Source organism: Medicago truncatula, chromosome 7, assembly GCF_003473485.1.
Source record: "Medicago truncatula cultivar Jemalong A17 chromosome 7, MtrunA17r5.0-ANR, whole genome shotgun sequence".
Classification (NCBI taxonomy): Eukaryota; Viridiplantae; Streptophyta; class Magnoliopsida; order Fabales; family Fabaceae; genus Medicago; species Medicago truncatula.
The window spans coordinates 55,794,653-55,806,754 of NC_053048.1; the positions used below are offsets into that span (position 1 = coordinate 55,794,653).

General features: G+C 32.6%; 2 protein-coding genes across 2 annotated transcripts; one reads left to right on the plus strand and one right to left on the minus strand.

Annotated features, from left to right (window-relative positions):
* The first annotated feature begins 4,186 nt into the window (after positions 1-4,186).
* LOC11442220 (auxin-responsive protein SAUR32) lies at positions 4,187-4,975 on the plus strand. Its single transcript, XM_003626539.4, has one exon. The coding sequence runs from the start codon at positions 4,448-4,450 to the stop codon at positions 4,763-4,765; it is 318 nt and encodes a 105-aa protein (XP_003626587.1). The 5' UTR covers positions 4,187-4,447; the 3' UTR covers positions 4,766-4,975.
* Positions 4,976-5,777: 802 nt separating this feature from the next.
* LOC11420868 (CDPK-related kinase 3) lies at positions 5,778-12,102 on the minus strand. The gene is made up of 11 exons (XM_003626540.4): positions 11,348-12,102; positions 9,500-9,630; positions 9,058-9,099; positions 8,804-8,912; positions 8,591-8,669; positions 8,140-8,436; positions 7,685-7,794; positions 6,991-7,098; positions 6,662-6,724; positions 6,271-6,438; positions 5,778-6,153 (listed from the first exon to the last, which is right to left on the minus strand). Exons 1-11 carry the CDS (start codon positions 11,891-11,893, stop codon positions 6,016-6,018), a joined length of 1,791 nt encoding a protein of 596 aa, XP_003626588.1. The 5' UTR covers positions 11,894-12,102; the 3' UTR covers positions 5,778-6,015.

Below are 12,102 nucleotides of genomic sequence, written 5' to 3' on the forward strand. Positions count from 1 at the left end.
CAATTGTGTTGGGTTAAATGTGTTAAGGTGGCTGAGTTCGCGGGTTGGCACGAATGGAGTCAATATGAACATAATGATGGTTTACTCGATCAATTTCCTACCACTGTATTGAAGTAAAAATATTTGTTGTAGTTCACATCGAGATTCTTAATAATTTCTGAACTGAAAACACACTTTTCTACTACCAAGACACTTCTTAGAAAAAGTAAAACCATGAGTACATATAAAGACTAAGTGGACAATACTTCACAAATGTCATGTGTTGGACTTGAGGTTGGAATATGGACGGGAGTACGGCTCTTCTCCCATCTGTTTATGTTCATTCCCGTCAAAATTGTCGAGGGTAAGTTAACTCACATAAGTGTGTGTATTCTCAGCGTGAGTCAACACACACAAGTGTATTTCTCAGCGGAAATAAACAAAAACAGATGGAAAAAAAACAATTCTCTATGGACATGCTAGATAGAAACCTAAGCCCAATCCTTTAGTCTCTTAGCCTTAAGTGTTGAATATTGTTCTGGTACATACATCAAATACATATTGTCTTAGATCAAGGCCAAGGCAATTAGCATTTCCGTTTATAAATAATATTTATTTATCCATTAAGTTTTCTTTAGCAAAGGATAAAACTGTGAAACTTGTACAAGATCCAAAGCAAACAATGCTTTAGAAATATCCTTCTTTATCATAAGTCATTTATTAAAATCAATTCTACGAATTCAGTTCATTCAAATAAATTTTTATCATCGCTAAATCAAACATATGTTTGGTGTATGTTTGGTTTTGTGATGACAAGAACTGATTTTGAATAAATTGATTATGTATAAAAGTGAGTTAAAAGTTGATTGATGTTTGTTTGAATATATTTTTGTAAAACTGATTTGAACAATAAATTTAAATCAATTATAAAATCAAAAGATATAATTTATAGCTTTTAAGTAGAATCAATTATACATACAAAATTATTTCTGCACAAAAACAATCAAATATGTCAAAATCAATCTTAGGGTGTAAATCTAGGACCGCCGCCCAGCCCGATTTCAAAGCTCTTTATGGCCTTCCTCCCTCCTTCAAGATTGGAAGGTATTTCACTTTTTTTATAGACTTTGCTTCAGCCATTGCCAGCACACGCAATGCCACATAATAAGAATCGGTCAAACAGTAGAGTAGGCAATCCGCAAATGTAGTGGGAATTAGATACAGCCTCAACTTCCATGATTTTTTTGCTTATACTTAATTAATTATAAAATTTAGCACCTGTCAAAAATTTACGGTTTACGTATAACATTTTTGTAAAAGAAAAAAAGCATATCTCTAGTCAAAAAAAGAAAAAGAAAAGCATATCTAACACGAAAATTTCATATGGAATTCAAAATTAGAATAATATAAGTCATGGGAATAGAGATATCCCCAAAGATATTCTTGTTTGCATTTTATATTGTTCATCAAATACCACCTTGAGGTGATGGGTTCTCGTTTAAGAAGGAACGCCAGTTTAAAAATCATTTTTCTAAATAAAGGACGGTTCGTTTGACCAAATTTGTAACACTCCTCGGTTAACAAATTCTTAATCAACTAAAATTAAACACTCATTAGCTTTTGATTCAAAAGATAATAACCTAAAAAATAAAAATAAAAAGAGGTAGGGGGAATGTACTTGTAGTACATTGAATCAGAGTTTAATTTTAATTTAGAATTTGTTTTTTTTTTCTTCCGGAATTTTTAGAATTTACTATTTATCGTATAATGTGCGAAAACGTTTACACCTCCAATGTATTTCTTTTTGAGTAGGCCTCTAGTTATTTCTTTTTACATAAATATATCTTTTTTGTCCAAACCTTACGTATTTTATCCATTGTCCAGACCGATGAGTTAAGCTCACGAGAATATTACATAAATATGTCTGATAATAAAAAGGATTTAGTTTATATTAATTGACAAATATAAAAAAATTCCATTTTCAATCGATCACAATGAATCAATAATTAAATTTAACTCTATTTTATCCCCAAAAAAACTCTTTTTTTGGGTTAAACATCCGATTTTCAGAAGAAAAAAACAATAGGCCCTGATAATTAAGAGTTTGGTCGAAAAATAAGCAAAAAGTTTAACAAAAAATGTTTCCATCCAAAAATCAATATCATATTATACTAAGTAATTGATTCATTATACTAAGTAATTGGTTCTTGATCGAGCTCATTGATCCCTAAAATTTAATTGCATGATACATTTAACTCTTTTTTTTAAGAAAAATAATACTATGATATGATACTATAATAAAATATTACGATTGAAGATTTGTTTATGATTTTGTAACCATAACTATTAAACCCTTAAATTTGATAACTAGATTTAATTAAACAAATTGAAAAGGAAAAAAAAAGTTCTAATAATATATTATTTTATAGATATTCTTGCAAGTGAAATACCACTTAGTACAAACAACGGGCAAATTAAACAACAAAATATTTGTTATCTGAATGAGATATCTCCTACGCACAACTGCATAGACTAATTTTTCGAGTCGAGAAGACCACAATGGATAGCAAAGCTCTCCCTCATAAGATTTAACGCTGACACATTCTCATGAGTAGGTTCGAACGCAAAAGCTCTCGTCAAACTGAAAGAGATCTCTTATCATCTCATTCAAATGTTCTTCGATCTAATATGATACGATTGAACGCTATGAAAATAAATTGTTTTGAAAAATTATATGAAAATAATGGTTATTAAATTTAAAATTATAGATTAATTCCCATGCATAGAAGATGCATAATTTTGCACACAATATTTTATCAAATTACATGTATAAAAGGTTTATGTCCACAAGATTTTTGTTTTTCTCATTTCATAAATGAAAATTTTTTGTTACAATTTCATAAATGAATTTTTTTTTTTACAATTTCATAAATGAATTTGTGTACTCATATAAAAAAATTACATGTATAAAACAATTTTATATTATATATTTTTTAAAATTTCATGTATAAAACAATTATACTTTTTTTTAAAATATAATACTTTATGGAAGAATCTTCCATTATTTCTTCCACAAAGTATTATATTTTTCAAAAAAAAAAATCAAAAAGAAAAAATGGAAGATTCTTCATTACTTTTTTGAATTTATTCTATAAATTAATAACTCAACATAAAAAATTTAACACAACATTAAAATTGGTTTGTTTGAATTTATTTTATAGAATTCTAAGAATAAAAAGATAGAAAATATATATTACTATATTTCTTGAAAGTTTATAAAATTTTATTTTTGGATATAAAAGATTTTATTGAAAGTTACTTTATGCTAAAGGTAAATAGTGGAAGAAAAAACTTGACAGAAAATGTTTTTATAAAGGAGACAATAAATCTATGTGTAACCATTTATTTTAAAAAAAGGTTATGTGTATCTACTCATAAATCACTCTTTTAAAACAATTCTCGGAAATAATATAAATGTTAAACAAAGTATTTTTTTTAAAAGTATCTATAAATAAAATTTCCATCCATGTATTTTAAGAAAAGTTATTTTGTGGAATATATTTACTCCTTTGGTTTTAAAATAAATTTCCTTTGAAAAAAATTATACATTTTTTTTAAGAAACTTTCCTTCAAAAAAATGTATACATATATTTAGAAATACAATAATGTTGTCAAAAAGACATGAAAATTTTAAAATAATATTGATGTTTTTTGAACGTCATAAATACAAAGTAAAATATATAATATTTTGAAAAAATGTACCTACTGATATACTTACTACTTTAGATGATATAATTGAAAAAAAAAACATCATTAATTATATTTTATATATTGAAAAGTAAAAATGACTCATTTTAAAATTAATTTTCTTTAAAATGACATCATTTTAAAACGAGGTTGATAAATTTAAAACAAACCTCGACCACGACGAAAAAAAAAAAAAAAAAAAAACACCCTGTAGAAAAATAGTTAAGAATTCACATGCAAGAGACTCATATGATGACCACATCTGTCCTTGATCGTACGGGTATAAAGTGACATTGGAAAGGTCAAGGTTGCATCAGATTCTAACCCACTAACACACACATAGGAGATTCCTAATTAGTGCATGCACAAAACATGCCTAGGATCATGAAAGTGATTATAATCTAACGGTGTAGAATCCAAGCTAGTAAATCAGTGTTGACACACAACACAGCACAGTTGTCGTATATATCCCCACAAAGTCTTTTGCGTTTGAATTGCGTTTCCCATGTTTTTGTTTTTGTCTGAGTTAGTATGAGATCAACCATGTACTACTGCATGTACTTTCCAACTCCCTTAAATCCGTGGCTCTATTACTTTGTTTTCTTTTGAGATTTTCTACATAAACCCACTCAACTCAACACACACACAAAACTTGTCTCTCTCTTTTCTTTTCTTTTCTTTTCTTTTTTTGTGTTTTTGTTTCTGGTAATTTGTTGCAGAGATGGGAAGTGGTGAGAGAAGTTTCAAAGGATTTCTTCTGCATGGGAAGAAGCAAGAGTTCAGAGGTGTACCAAAAGGGTGTCTTGCAATCAAGGTTGGTCAAGGAGAAGATCAACAAAGGTTCGTGGTTCCAGTGATTTACTTCAATCACCCACTCTTCATGCAGCTTCTCAAAGAGGCAGAAGAAGAATATGGTTTTGATCATAAAGGAGCCATAACTATCCCTTGTCGTGTTGAGGAGTTCAGAAACATAAGAGGTTTGATTGATAGGGAAAAGTCTCTTCATCACAATCATCATGTTGGATGCTTTGGTTTCTGAGAATATCTGAACTGATCAACCATGATGGTGCTGTTGTAAATCCTTCTTAGTTCTTCTTCTTACTTTTCTTCCTTTGTTAGTTGAGTGGTGATGTTAGAGATGAGATGATGATGACGACACAATGTTAATTACTTGTTCTAATTTTGTTAGAAAATCGTAATAATAATGAAAGAAAGAAAATCGTAATGAATCTTTTCTTTTTCCTTTTAACTTTGTTTTCTTTATTGAAGAATTTGTTACCATTTAATGGAATTAGAGTAATGGGTACACTACCAATTTGGAAAAGGAAAGAATTGAAAAGAAGGAAATGACTTTAATGTAGGGCCAAGACGGTTTCTTTCATTTGAGTCACTGAATTCAATTTACGTACGCATAGTCTCTACAATATCGCCATATACATACATACATACATACAGTGCACACCAAACAACAACACCGTTTTCTTTCGAGGTTGTTTGCAGTCAAGATCTTATAACTGCATACAGTCAGTCACATTTAAACAGCTCGATCAAGATCAAATATGTCCATGTTTCAACCTTATTATTTTAGATTTAAAAAATAATTGAAATCTGGACAATCCAATCTTAATCGGATTATCCAAATGTGACTTGACTGCAAGCTCGCACATTGCACACAATCTAATATTTACATGGTTAGGATAAAAATTGTGAAATTTCAAAAATGTCTTAAGGTTGCTCTAGTTAACCAACATAGCATCTCATCTTGACATCTCAACAACCACTTGATGATGTTGATTTGTGTTAATTGCCAACATCTTTGCCATAAACCCCACAATAAATCTTATCCTTCCACTAATATCAGAAAGTCTATCGGTTGTTAAATGTTGGTTAACATATCACAACCATATAATGCAATTCTTTGTTTTAATTTTCCAGATAATTGCAGTAAAAAACCATATTGACGCAGATTACATAAATTTTGACTTGGTAGTCATTTTTGGCATTCGCAAAAAATGAATAAGCATGGGCTCAAAGCCTCAAACCTATTGGAGTATATATCTGCAAAATATGGCAAGAGGAGGGGATTTTAACATAAAATTTACTGTCAAAAAAAAAAAAAAACATAAAATTTACTCAACATTTCTCATATTTGCCAACACATTCATTTATACACATTCCACTTTTCGCCACCCCGAAAGATAAATAAATAAAGAAAAAAATAATCCTTATAAATCTATAAATAAACCTATAAATCTTTTATCCCGCCTTTATGTGCCAACGGGCTCAAGACTAACGAGGTCTTGGTAGTGAACTCCGCAGAGTCACACCATGCAAAAATTTTGTATATCCAAGTAAACTAAGCTTTCCATCAGTATTTCGAATCCAATCTCTGAGAACTGAATACGCCGAAGGACCAAGATTTAGCTCCTGTGGCCATATTAATAATATTTTAAAAAACCATAGAGCAGCAAAACAGTATGTCCTAATCAAACCTGAAAACAAAGCGTACATTGTTATGTTAGGAAGAGAAATTAGAGAACTTACTCTTGCTAATTCTTCAATCGATATCACACGATTTCCCTCACTCTCAAAATGTTCAAATGCAGCGCAGGCAATATCTTCCCACCCATCAAGTGCCTCCAATTGATATGTGCTAGTGGCAGCTGCACAAAATTCTTCAAAATCCATCTTTCTATACGCAAGCGGTTCCATCTATAAAATTAATTAACAAAGCAAGAGAGAAATATGTTTGGTTAAAAAAGGGAACTAAGGTGTATATCAATAAGATTAGGGAAATATAAGTAACTTGTTATGACTCAATAAGATAAAACAGGAATAATTTCATGAAAAACTTGCACTCATAAACATTTGTCCATGCATCCTTAAAAAAAAAATATATATTGTCCATGCAAATTATGTAACAATAAAGGCTAACCGTGTGTATGATGTCAAGAACCCTTGATTCCCTCATGGCATCAGTTGCATGACGTGCAAGAGCCTACAAAGTTCAATATTAAACTAATTAATAATGGTCAATGGTCAAAAGTCACAAGTTTACACAAACTCTCAAAACGGGAAAGAACACACTCACATAATATGAACAGGAAGAAAGGAAAAAAAAAGTGTGTATGTGTGTGTGTGTGTGCGCACGCCCCTTAGTTAGTAAAGCTGTGCTGATGAAATGACAATCCACAAACACAAAACACAGAAATTTTTGTCCACCATAAAAAGACCAGAAGATTTAACAGGGAAGCAAAAGATAACCATTTTGAAGTTGTCGAGGGAGACGTGCCCATCTCTATTTGGTTCCAACAATCTGAATTGCGCTCTAAGATACACCAACTGATCGTCCGTCAATGCTTTCGAAAGGGCCTGGATAAATTAAGTGAAAAGATGAGTACGGATGTAAATAAATAAATCAATATCGACAAACAATCCTCTAATTTCAAAATCATAAAATGAATGTGCACAAATTATGGGGGTGGGGTTGGTCACATCTAAATGACAACACAATATCTTGTTATCAATCATCTCTAATGACATACCATTCAAATCAGATTATTCTAAATGGTTTAACTTCTCCGTCATTTCCTTCTATCTCTAACTAGTGGATTATCCCCCGTCTAATCTACAATCCTAATTATAGCCAAAATATTAAATTGAAAATGAAAACAAAATTCCTAGAATAAGTTTTCTGTTTTCAGTTCATATATTTCACTTTTAATACAAAGATATCACTTTATTTTTGTATCCTAATTTCAAATATTGTACAAAAATCACTGAGAAATTATTTTCACTGTTTCCAGTACAGATATTTTTTTCTTTCAAAAGTAACGTTTTGCATTTAACGGTGAAAACAAGTAATATAAATAGCACATTTTCTTAAACCAATGATATCATAAACACCCCTAAGTTCATATCAGTGTGAGCATATTCTAGGAAATGAAATAAATAATACCTTCACAGCTGCACGTTTGAATGGTGTCGCGTGAAGATAAGACTTCACCAACTTATAAATTAATATATCTAAAGGGATCGGACGACTTTCATCCCTCAACCACGGGTGAGCTGCAATCACACAAGTGTGCATTAATTAGTTTTAAAATTCAATTTGCAATGAAACTGTCACTAGTCTACCCTATGACTATTCCTAATAGAACCTACCGAGTAATATTTAGATATCTACCATAACACAAATATAATGAGTTTTTCATTATACTGATCTATTTTCTTCATTCCGTTGAGGCAGGACTTTGAAGCGTGAAATTCCACAACCAACAATCTTTTATAATAATGTCAAAGTATTATTCTTTGATGCGACATACGACATTGGGAATTTCATGATGATCAATAAAAAATATCATGCATCATATAACAATGGCCATACTAGTCTAAATTGATAGGAAAACTTACTTAGAGCTTGAGCGGCAGTCATTCTTTTCCTGTAGTCCTTGTTTAGGAGCCTTTTGACAAAGTCCTTTCCCTCTGGAGACACAGAGGGCCAAGGTAAATCGTCGAAGTTAGGATCAGCTCTGAGAACTGTACGAAAGATTCCAGACTCGGTTCGTGCCCAGAATGGTCGACTTCCACATAATAAGATGTAGGTGATAACACCAATACTCCATATATCTGCTTCCACACTATAAGACCTGTGAAGAACCTCAGGTGCAACATAATACGCACTCCCAACAATGTCATTCAACCGTTCTTCTGCGTATCAGCACGGACAAAAGGGAAAAGTTCAGTTTACTTAACATCTAATAAAGCATGCATGAAAAGAAGCAGCAGTCTTAAATAACCTATTTAGAGGAAAAATATGAAATTTTGCAAGGAAATGAAAATTGAGAATCATTCTATTTATAACCTGGCCTGATGAAGTCAGAGAGACCAAAATCAATAAGCTTCATATCAGCATCTTCACTTCTTGAAGTGAAGAGGAAATTCTGTAAAATTAAAACCGAACAAAGAATCATCAAATCTCTTACATTCTTATCAATATATAATTAAGCATGCATGAGATTAAAATGAGAGCTAGATGATACAAGTTGTGAAGGGGAATAAGATTTAATGTACAAACCTCAGGCTTCAAGTCACGATGCACAACACCTTGAAGATGACAAAAGGCAGCTACGCTTAGAATCTGCAAAACAATAGCTTTTGCATCCTCCTCGGTATACCTTCCTCCCCTGGAAGAGAAGAGAACAATTTTCAACCAAACTAAAAGAGTGTGTTGAGCTAAAAACCACCACACAAAAAAAAAAGACCAACTACTAGTATAAAAGGTTCCAAAGAAAACCCTCTTTGGAAATCACAGTTATCAGAAAAACTAACCTTGACAAAATTCGGTCAAGAAGCTCCCCACCTTCACACAATCTGATAAGAAAATAAAAACATAATCATCACTATATGAGGATACCACAATTAGAAGATGGGTGTTACACTATAACTAAACATAAATTATCCTCCATCAAAATATATATTGAGTAGATACTTAAAAATGTTTAAGAGTATAAAAAAGTTGTGATTGAACCTAATGTAAAAAATCTGACAATGAAACGGCACAAAGATACGAAAAACTATGAAACTGGAAATAAATTGTGAAGACTGACAAAAAAGCGATGGGTATAAGAAAACCAATGCCCAGTCTGTAGTTCAATACATACATTAGGTAAAAATATGTACAAAGAAAAAATAACAAATATCCAGTTCTCTGGCAATCCCTACACCAAAGTCTCAGTATAGAAGATTCTGAAAACAAGAGAGAATGACATACTCCATAACTATGTACACGTTATTGGCATCCTCACAAGCATCGTGAAATTTGATAAGATGCTTATGGCCTGACAGAGCTTTCAATAGCTTCACTTCCCTACGGACATCTTCAATTGCTATTGCCGAGGTCATCTGCCAAATAAAGCTTAATAAGATCCAGAAAAAGTTTTATCTAACATAATGAAAAAATTAAGAATAAGCATGACCTCCTGATTTATATAATATGGCAGTCATTACAGTTGCATATATCATAAGACTAATTATGGCCCAAATAGCGGATGTAGTTAAAGACATTCCCAAACATATGTTTCATAAGGTACGAGATAAACAAACTAAGTAATATTCTCAGACAATTTCTTTCAGGGGGCAAAAATAGGTAACTGATATGCTCAAACAGCATAAATTCCTTCATTTTATAGTACAATTTATGTGTCGTATTATTTATAATGTTGGTTGTGGCACGGTGGTAACGATCTTTTTGGAAACAAGGTGCAATGATGCGAGTTCAATTCCAGCAAAAGGCCTTTCGCTATTTTCAGAGAAAGTTTTAACAATGGAAAATTAATAAAAGATACTCCTGAAGGAATCGATCATATAACCCGTTACAGCACAAATGAGCTTAACCACTGTATCTCTGCACGTGGGGATAAAATAGACAAACAACGTGCAAACGACAAAATATATGTTCCCCTAACGGTTCTAGAAACTAACTGAAGATATTCAGAATTTGAGTAATATGCAAATGACAAAATAGCATGAGTATCCACTGGCATTAACACATATATTTAAAATCAAACACAATATGAATTATACTAGGGATTGCAAAAGGCTGAAGACTTGAAAAATATGATACTGCTTTTGAAGTTCCTGTGTGTTGAGACAAAAAAGGTTAAGTATGTTTTTTCAATCTTGTACAAGTGGTAAGTTTTGATTTGTTCACTGTTTATATTTTCTTCAACCTGAGACTCTGCATTGAACAAAATGTGTTTTTAGCCTCTCACTAGGGACTACAAGCACATTCCTTTTGTATTTTGGGAGAAGGAAAGGAGAAACTTGTGCAAACATCATGATATAAATTTTATTTGTCAGAGTTTGAACCAGGGACTTTCCAATTGAGATTACTATGCACATTTCCTCTACTTCAGAACTAGTGTGGTGCCACTAGGTCAACCCACTTGGGCTTACAAATCGAGATACTTCATGACTTTTTTATTTTAAACAAAACCGGAAGAGTTTTCACCTTGTCTGCACATTATTCTGACAGCCTTAATATACACACTCAAGACTTTCATAAAAATATGTTTCCAAGATGAATGAAAAAGAAACAACTCATGTAATTGTCTTGATGTCAATTTTAATGAAGAACAGTAATTATACTATGTTCCACAGATGTCTACATCCCTTGATGGTATTTAACATATCGAAAGCAAACGACAAAATCAATGATATTTCATGCGTCGAAAGCAACCGACAAAATCAATGATAAAATCAATAAATTTTAGAATCCACAGGCGATATGTCCGTTACAAACATCAAAACTCCAAAAAGGAAGGAAATTTCTTGAGGCAATGCCAGACAACTTTCCAATTTCAATTTCCACATAGAAACAAATTATTGTAAGAACAATTCATACGAAAACTACAATGGCGGATAACAATGGCCAAAAAATCTGATAGATTCCTGGAAAAGAACTAAACAAAAACCAACACGAAAAAGGCCAAATAAAATCAACCTAAATTTTTGAAATGGCATCAAAATAGTAGAAAGTAATCAGAATCAAGTCCTCCAAACCAAACAATGAATATGCATAGAAATAGAGAATTAAAAATTGTAATGAGACAATGGTTACCTTGGACTTGGAAATGATCTTAACAGCAACAGGTTGATCTTTGAGATCACCTTTCTTTGCCCTAGCAGAACAAGTATGACCAAAATGCCCTCGTCCGACTTCTTTCCCTAACTCATACTTAGCTCCAAAATTCTTGCTATACCCAAAGCTCTTATCAAGCGACTGTGAATCCGTTTCCACACCATGCTCCTCCGGTATTGGACCTTCTTTAGGCTTTGCCTTCCCAAGCCTCTTCGCTAGAGACTCCCTTATATGCTTCGCAGGAGAAGGCGGCGGAAAAGGTCGCCGGAAAAATCTTTTGGGCGTGGAGGCCCTAGCTGGCGATGGACTCGGGTTCACGCCGTGAGGGTAAGGACTAGGCCATGGACTGGCGTGTGAAGAAGAGCGAGCTGGCGTGTTCTTGACAGATGGAATTCCGTTGGCGAAGGATGGTAAAGGAGTACGACTGCCGTCACCATCACCAGCGGAAGTGTCAATTATGGTGGTTGTGTTTTGTTGACGGTGGCTGCCGGCGCCGGGAACCGTTTTCCCGTAACACTGACCCATTTAATTGAATTGTGATCAGAGTGCGGACATTCGATCCGGTTGTAAACAGTGAGATCTGGTGAAAGAAAAGGAAAACGATAAAATCAGAGAATTTATTTTGTTGAGTGAGTCTGAGTCAGGTAGAAAGAAGAGTTGTAGAGAGAGAAAGAAGACAGAGACAGGGTCTGGTCTGTTACTCTGTTCTCTTCTGTTCTGTTCTCACTCTTGTG

Bases quoted from the DNA above. Each gene is read 5' to 3' on its own strand.
- LOC11442220 (XM_003626539.4), top strand. From the start codon at position 4,448: ATGGGAAGTGGTGAGAGAAGTTTCAAAGGATTTCTTCTGCATGGGAAG.
- LOC11420868 (XM_003626540.4), bottom strand. From the start codon at position 11,893: ATGGGTCAGTGTTACGGGAAAACGGTTCCCGGCGCCGGCAGCCACCGT. The intron at 7,099-7,684 runs GTATTATTTATT...TAATTTATCCAG, and splicing joins TCAAACGTGCAGCTGTGAAG to GCCCTTTCGAAAGCATTGAC. The intron at 6,725-6,990 runs GTTATCTTTTGC...TGAACTTTGTAG, and splicing joins CCCTCGACAACTTCAAAATG to GCTCTTGCACGTCATGCAAC.